The sequence below is a fragment of the Terrapene carolina genome, unplaced genomic scaffold (assembly GCF_002925995.2).
Source record: "Terrapene carolina triunguis isolate 2854851 unplaced genomic scaffold, T_m_triunguis-2.0 Scaffold48, whole genome shotgun sequence".
NCBI classification, from domain to species: Eukaryota; Metazoa; Chordata; order Testudines; family Emydidae; genus Terrapene; species Terrapene triunguis.
In genome coordinates, this window is record NW_020664399.1 from 5,889,237 (window position 1) to 5,897,667 (window position 8,431).

Sequence of the window (8,431 nt, forward strand, 5' to 3'; positions counted from 1 at the left end):
CTAAACGATGCTGCAACAATTATCCATTCATTGTACAGGTAACACATACATATGTGCACAAAATGAATATTTAAAAAGAGTATGCATCATGTTAATAGGCGATGACCTTCCAACTCTCCCAAATTGCTGTGTTCTACAGATATTACTGGAAAGTTGTTTATAGATTTATGTGCAAATTCAGTGCTGGTGTAAGCAGGAACAATTCCACTATGCAAAATTCTCTACATTACACAGCGGTAATCCTAGGGACTTAAAAGCAATTGTGTTAGAAAATCAAAGGATAATTTTGTCCCTCAGGATTGAAAATATGCAGGCTTCAATGCAGTTACAATTAGCCATAAAAAAAAATGTGTATGTGCTATGAGTCATGCCTGGCAGAGACACAACAACATGGGATAAAAAATATAAGAACTCTCTTAAACCTTCACCCATTTTTAGAACCAAATTTACACAGAACCTTTCAGAAGTGCTGAATTATTTGGATTACTTGTGTATTTAATATTTTTTGCACAAGCCACTGCAAGCCTTGGATCTATGGCCAGCACAGCCAACAGCGGGGATGGAGGATATAATAATTTGCTTTGTGTATAGGCTAGCAATTTACAATTCCCCACCTCCAGACCAACATAAAAGCATGGTGGGAGTTATACCTCTGAGAGGCATAACTTCTTTCCTGTCCAGTGGCACAGCTGTATGCTACCTCTTACAAAGCCACAATCTATACTTGAATGATTTCCAAATCAAATTCATTCCATTGCAAGTAAAAAGTTGTTGTTATAAATATACAAGTAAAGTACTGCTGCTAGCCCTGCAATCTCAATTTAGGATCTAAAAAACAACAACAACAACAACAACAAAAGAATATAAGCTGTGTTATTTCTTCTTGTGAATCAACACTAGTACAAGTGCAAGTCAAATTCTGTTCCTTTGCAACCCCATTTCTTTCAAATTCATCATCAGCTACACGTGTGCAACCTCGCTGAAGCCAAATGGATATAACAGAGGACAGAATTTGGCCCCACAGTTGAGAATTAAGTGACAATTCTGTTGATAGACAATCTAAAATAAATTCTACCCTACTCTCTCAAGGTTGAATTGTCTCTGTAGTGCTAAAAAAATAAAAATGTAGCAAAAGTTTATTTTAGTCACTAAAGAAAGCATCAGTGATTCTGAATACACAGAGATCAGATGGGTCAAGTAAGAAGGTTTTGTTTTCAAAGCTTCTCTTTCAACAGTACCTCATTTTAAAAATCTTGCCCATGCAGTCGTGCTCTCTGGAAGGAAAATTGTATATTCATACAGAATAACTTGGTCATACATGAGTCTTTGAGTCTATTGTAAGTTCATTTTAGGGGAAGCAATGAAGATCATTCTGGATTGTATTAGCAGGAGTGTTGTAAGCAAGACACGAGAAGTAATTCTTCTGCTCTACTCCATGCTGATTAAGCCTCAACTGGAGTATTGTGTCCAGTTCTGGGAGCCACATTTCAGGAAGGATGTGCATAAATTGGAGAGAGTCCAGAGAAGAGCGACAAAAATGATTAAAGGTCTAGAAAACATGACCTATGAGGGAAGATTGAAAAAATTGGGTTTCTTTAGTCTGGAAAAGAGAAGACTGGGGAGTTACATAACAACAGTTTTCAATTATGTAAAAGGTTGTTACAAGGAGGAGGAAGAAAAAATGTTTTTCTTAACCTCTGAGGATAGGAGAAGAAGCAATGGGCTAAATTGCAGCAAGGGAGGTTTAGGTTGGACATTAGGAATAAGTTCCTGTCCGGGTGCTTAAGCACTGGAATAAATTGCCAAGGGAGGTTGTGGAATCTCCATCATTGGAGATTTTTAAGGGCAGGTTAGACAAATGCCTGTCAGGAATGATCTAGATCAGTGGTTCCCAACCTTTCCGTGTGGTGGGGGCCGGATGACTAGCCGCCGAGGAGCGTGGCTGCCGGACAAGCAGCCGCCGAAATGCCGCCGAGAAGCAGCAATGCCAAGAAGCATCGCTGCCGAAATGCCGCCGAGAAGTAGCGTCACCAAGAGGCGTCTCCACCGAAATGCCGCCGAAAATCAGAGGCATTTCGGCGGCGACGCTTCTTGATGTTGCCGCTTCTTAGCGGCATTTCGGCAGCTGCTTGTCCGGCGGCCAGTAGGTGGGTGCACATAGATGCCCCGGCGGGCACCATGGCACCCGCGGGCACCACATTGGGGACCCCGGTCTAGATAATACTTAGTCCTGCCATGAGTGCAGGGGACTGGACAAGATGACCTCTCAAGGATACTTCCAGTCCTATGATTCTATGAGAGATAGCTGCAGAAGAAGTTCTGAACCTAAGTTGTAGACGAATATGACAATATGAGGGCACAGTCATCACTGTCAGTTCCTTTTTATCATTAAAAATATATTAAAATATTTTTCTAATAATGCATTAGTTGTGAATGATGTATGTTCTTTCAAGTGTCTTGTAAATGGAAGCAGCTGACTAGTTAAACTGTTTAAAATCTTGGTAATTCCTATTAAAGTAGTAATCTCTCTCTATATCATATTGATTTGAATTTTCTTTTGGAAGTGTTTCATATGAAAGATTATTTTCATTTTGTTTTCAGCTTCTGTAGCACAGTGTAGAAATTAATGGGGGTAAATTTAAAAAAAAAGAAAAGTTAAGAAGGAATTCAAGTGACTGCCATAAAAATCAACGGGAGTGGTTTGGTTGTGGTTTTTTATTAATTCCTGTGCACCACTTTGAAAATATACTCGTTTTAGCCTGTCACTGATAATCGTGAAAGATAATAGAAGGGGGCAGATTCCTCTATCCTTACTCATGTTTGCTAATACCTTACAAGAGTGCTGCCTGAGTCTAGCTATAATCATAAGAATAATAGTCGGGCTACCAGACTTTGTTACTATAAATAATAATAATAATAATTAATAATAAATAGAATTTTCTCTTGCTCTGGTCCTTCAATATATTTCCTTTTAAAAATTATAACCTGAGGTGCTCTGGTGCTAATAATAGCATTATATGAGCCATAGCCAGCATTATCAGCTTGTAAGGAAAGTCTGCATTATTCATCCATATCTGCATTCAGGTTTATATATTGCCTGCCACTATCTTTAGCAATTTGAGTTGCATAGTACTTGTGCTATTACTGGAAAGTAACTTGATCTCTTGAGGCCTACACAATCACTCCTAGTCAAGATTAGTTGCTGTGGAAGAAAGGTAAGATAAGCATTGTCATTGATTTTAAATACGGCCCCTCTTGAAGCCACAGATGCGCAATGGAAAACAATAAGGACTGTGTCCCAGGGATGAGACAGGCATAGCTGAATCACAGAAACTTGTTCATGACCTTGATATTATTTTCCATGCAAAGTGGCATGGTGGCCCAGTTTCATTTGTACTTCTCTTTGGGCTGCTGGGGGCCAAGATAGTGGGCAGTATTTAAGTGATAAACACAAGAAGCAGACCACATAGTCAGTTGCAAAAGGGCCTTAGGAGCCAGCCAGATGTGGGATTTTCTCTAAATTGAGGGGAACAATCTTAATATTTTGTTTTTGTTCATTTCACAAATGTAGATTTTTGTATGAGAGGAGAAAACTTTAGACAGCAGAGAAAAGTGTTAACTTTTGTGATCCATTGTGCCTATGCTGATTTGGACACCTAAATACAAGTGATCTGACATTTTCTGAAGAGCTGAGCACAATCAAATCCCAATGAAGTCAGTAGGAACTGCAGGTGCTTGGACAATGGTGGTACAACCCCCTGGAACTTGTCTATAATCTCTACTCTTGGAGCAACACTTATTGGGTAACTATGGGATGGAAAATTGCTAATGAAGACAAGAGAAGGATGGTTTGTGCATAAGTCACTGGGTGGGGAGCTGGGACATCTGAGTTCACTTCCTGGCTACAGAACTCTTCTGTGATCTTGGGCAATTTGCTTCACCTGTGCCTTAGACCATTATCTGTAAAATAAAACATGTGGAGAATTGGGGCCCTAGAGATTGCTTTTGGAAATTTGGGCCCTTAGCTATTAAATTCATACCTTGCATACTTGAATTGTATGTATATCACTCCATAAATACACACATGGTTAGGCTTTTTTTTTTAATAGGCTAGAACTGAGGGCTATATACAATTACTTGAATGGATGATACTGTTAACCAAATCATTCTCCCTCATCCTGGGAGAATTAAAATTAAAATGTCAATTTTTGTATGTCCTAATTTTCAAAAGTTATATAAATTTTGTTTTGCTGGGGTGGCTTGGAATGAGGAACATATGAGATTATTTCATCAAAATTGTAAAAGGCAATTGAAAAAAAGATAAGTGAACATCTTTTGCTCACAGCTACGATAACAATTCAAAAGGCATATAAAACCTCATGCTTCTGGACAGAGGATAACCTCCAATTGACAGGGTTACGAAGAAACTTTCTTGATGGGCTGGTTATTCTATAATTGTCCATTATGAGGTATTTTTCACCTTCCTTTGAAGCAGCTGGTAATGGCTACTTTCAGAGACAGGACACTGGACTAAATGGACCATTAATCTGATCAGGTGTTGCCATTCCACAGTTCCTACATCAGTATTGAGTAACTGCCATAATGTTCAGTTTTAAAGCAGGAACTCGTCTAAATAATTAAATTAGCTTTCTCTGTCTTTTTCCAATGGTCCCCTCAGTCCTTCTCCCTGACAGAGGCAGTGCATATGATAAAATATTTAAAATGTTTCCACGGCAGGGAAATTCAGAAACTTGTCCTTTTCCCCTCCTCTACTTAGCATTTCTGAAATCCCAGCATTTCCCTCTGTTACCTCTGAGTCAGACAGACCTATATGAAGCTTTGACAGGTAATATTTCTTCAGTCTCCAAAGTATTACCAATTATAGGTGTAGTGTATGTATAACATTTATTTTTAATGACATGAATAACATTTGATGCACAAATATTAAGGTATATGGGGATATGAATTTCAAATGTATGAGAGGTATAGGTTTACTAGGTTGGCTAATGGTTAGAATTGGGAATTTCATAATGTGGGCTACATGCAACAACTCTTAACATAAGCACATATTACTATAACTGTATTTCCCTTTATATGCCATGTTGAAGTGAACCTGGGTTTTTTTACCTGTTTTTTTAATTACTCTGGAGTCTGGGAGAATAATAGATTCATAATGAGTTCGCTAGAACAAATGCCTTATTTCAGGACAAGTTCGCAAATCGAAAATGCTCATTACTTACCAATAAATCTAAATATTTAAGCTTTGCTTAAGCACAGCCTATTAAGAGATCTCCATGCTGCAACACCATTTCTGCATGCCTTTCAAATTCTCTGAAATCAGATTACAATTCTGCTGGCGTATTTTTTTTCTAATTCACTCAAGAAAATGTACTTCCCCCATGCAAAGGTAAGGTCAGAAGTCACAGATTTAGGGTATATACATAATGAGATGACTCCTTCAGTTTAAGTGCATAGGCACTTTATTTTATTTCCTGTTCTATCTTCAGCCTTTAGGGATATTCCTCCGACTCAGTTTGGGATAACTACAACTGATTTTTTTTTCAGCTGGAGTAAGTTTTAATAATATATATATATATAAAGTCCTACCTTCTACGTTATTAGTATGTGTTGTTTATTGGGTAATAATTGCTGAATAATGAATAAGGGAAAACATGGTCCCTGCCTCTGTAACATACATTCTAAAACGGATAATCAATACAGTACTGTTGTAAAGTGCACATGGGGTCCAGATCCACAGCCTATTGAAGTCAATGGAAAGACTTCTGTGGATCAGATGCCAGATGATCGAACAACAGTTTTTTTTTCCAAAGGATGAAACAAACCTAGGAGAATTAACTTTGACAGGGAAAGAGGTGTGCTATACAGAAGGATGTGAATGAAGAGGGGGATGCTTGCTTGATGCCCCATGAGAAGGAGGGAATTCCCAACATAGGGGGGCAGATTAAAAGAAGGCACAGAGAAGAGCATGGGAGAAGACAACCAGGGGAGTGATTAGGCGGGGGGCTTAGGCAGATTGAGAGGAGAGATGGATCAGGCCGGTGAATTCACACAGAGCCTTCCATTACTGGTATCACCTCAACCTTAACTCCATTCTAATATAGTTTTTGTCTGGGAATTAAAATAACCATTATACTCTTCCCCACACAAAGAGGAAAGGTATGCTTTCTCCTTGACTGTCCTCAACTTGATCTTATTAAGTAAACAACAAAACAAAGAACAAAAGAATGGTCTCCATGTGAGAGCACCAACTCTCTCTCTCCTCTGTAACACCCACAGAGGCAGCAAGGAGGTACTATTTTCCATTTAAAAGTTCAGTACACATACGAGACACAAACTACAGTAGTTACACCACAGTTATCAATTGTTTAATCACAATAGTCCCAGTAAAATGCATGTTCTAATATCATCCTTTAACCCCAACCTCTTTCTGATAAAATTTCTATTGACTTCAGTGGGAACAGTGCTTGCATAAGGAGTACAGGATCAAACCTGACTATATGTGAGTATTTGAATATGATACTTAGCCTTACCAAACTGATACATGTTATGCATCCTTAAATCATTTCATACTAATAAACATTTTAGAGGAGGCTCACTTCTGAACATTGTATTCTGAGAGACACCATTTTAGCATCTTAATTCAATTCATGCCATACTTACTAACTTTACTTGCAATTATAGAGAAATTGTACTGTGCGGTGCTTTCTCTGTCCAGTAATTCATTAGTTGCAATGGTTCCTTCAGATCCATCTATTGTAAAGTAGCTGTCTGAATCACTCTTCCGATCTATGAAGTACCTGCATATGAAAAAAGTAGATGCAAATGTGCAATGATTATGCATTTATCATACTGGCAGCCAGGCTAGCTTGACGTGTTTTGTCCCCCCCCCCCCCTTTGTAAACAATGATTTCTGTATTTCAAAGTAAAGGGGAAATGGGAAATAATGAAAGATTTAGTACTACTAAAGTTCATATTATTTTAAGCCCTTGATACCTACAAACTCATCACATGCTACCCAGCTTCAATGACCTCCGATCACTACCACAAATCACTGCTGAAAGTACCAGAGATACTTGTAGGGGGAAAGGAAGAAGGGATGTGAAACAGCATCAAAGGGCTGGATTCTCTAATGCGATATGGGTGCTTTTCACCATCAGGAGGCACTAAAATGCCGGAAACTGGCAGCAACTGGCCTGGAGTGAATCCCCCTGTTGGAGATGAACTCCTTGAAGGCATGAGTGTACTGACTTCACACTGGGTGCCTATCAGTCCTCTTGTTCTTGGCTTAGGTGGCATATCAGGGTCAAGAGGGGTCATGTTGGGGGGAGACAGGGGTGGGAAGTGGGTGTGTTATAACTCCACTGCACTACATCTATCCTCCACTGGTGTAGAGCCCATCGAGGACCCTGTATCAATATATCAAATTAGAGCAGCCCATAAGCATCCCTGACTTTTGTCAGGTCTGTGGGAATCAGGGAGCTGTAACTGTCTTCTTGTCACTTCCTTTGAGCCCTTCTGTGCCAAGCAAAGCTCTGGCACAGCAGAGAATCAAGCTCCGTGTGTTTTTGTTCTCGGAAGGACTTAATAGAAGAAGTAGATGTGCTTGTCTGTGAACTGCTCTGTTTACAATCTGATAATTTGTTCCAAAACCATTCCCCTTGAATTCAAATTAATTTCTAGTGTAATTTCTCATCTGATGGTACTGTTTGCAATCATAAGAGAATAATATTTTTTCCAATGCAGTGCCCTGAGCTACTAATTCCTTTTTCTTTTTCATTATCAGGTAACAACAGCTGCACATCTAGCTGCCATTGCTTGAATAGTAGGCAGGGTGGAATGGACACAGTCATTTGCGAAAAGTAGACAATAAGGATAAAACTGATCGTAACTGTAGGTGAATTTAATAGAATGTAAATATCGGAGGACTGTGGACTTCACACATCTTGTGATTTTATGCTCCCTCCACTCTCTTGTGAACCAGTGAGAGTAAATGTAAAGTAGTATCCCATTTGCTATCACTCTCACTCATTACCTGTGATTTATAGGAAGAAAATATATATACTGTAAAGGCAAGCAGTAGAATACCAGACTTTTCCTCACTGCTGAATGAAGTGATGAGTAAAAGCAGTGCTTGACATATCCTAGCCTAAACCAACTTGAACTAAAACTCAAGAACTTCAATTGGAGAAGAGTTAAATTAAAGTTCATGACTGAGATGAAGTATTCCTTGGGAGATGTTTGCTTTCATTACAAATGTACATGCCCTCCAAGAAAATCCTATATATATGTGAAATATATTATTGATTAGCAGCCAGCTTTGCCAGTCCACATCTTAATTTTAAAATCCTTGTAAATGATTAGTTAAAGGCATGGTGTATAGTTGTATACAACTGAATTGCAATGGTCTGAT

General features: G+C 38.8%; 1 protein-coding gene across 1 annotated transcript in view; it reads right to left on the reverse strand.

The window, feature by feature from the left end:
• Positions 1 to 8,431, reverse strand: part of CDH12 (cadherin 12) — a gene marked incomplete at its 3' end in the record, with an annotated part of 240,956 nt that overhangs the window by 18,425 nt on the left and 214,100 nt on the right. The window contains exon 7 of the mRNA XM_024217116.2: positions 6,682 to 6,818. Coding sequence (XP_024072884.2) covers positions 6,682 to 6,818 — 137 coding nt within the window. The remainder of the gene's footprint in view (positions 1 to 6,681; positions 6,819 to 8,431) is intronic.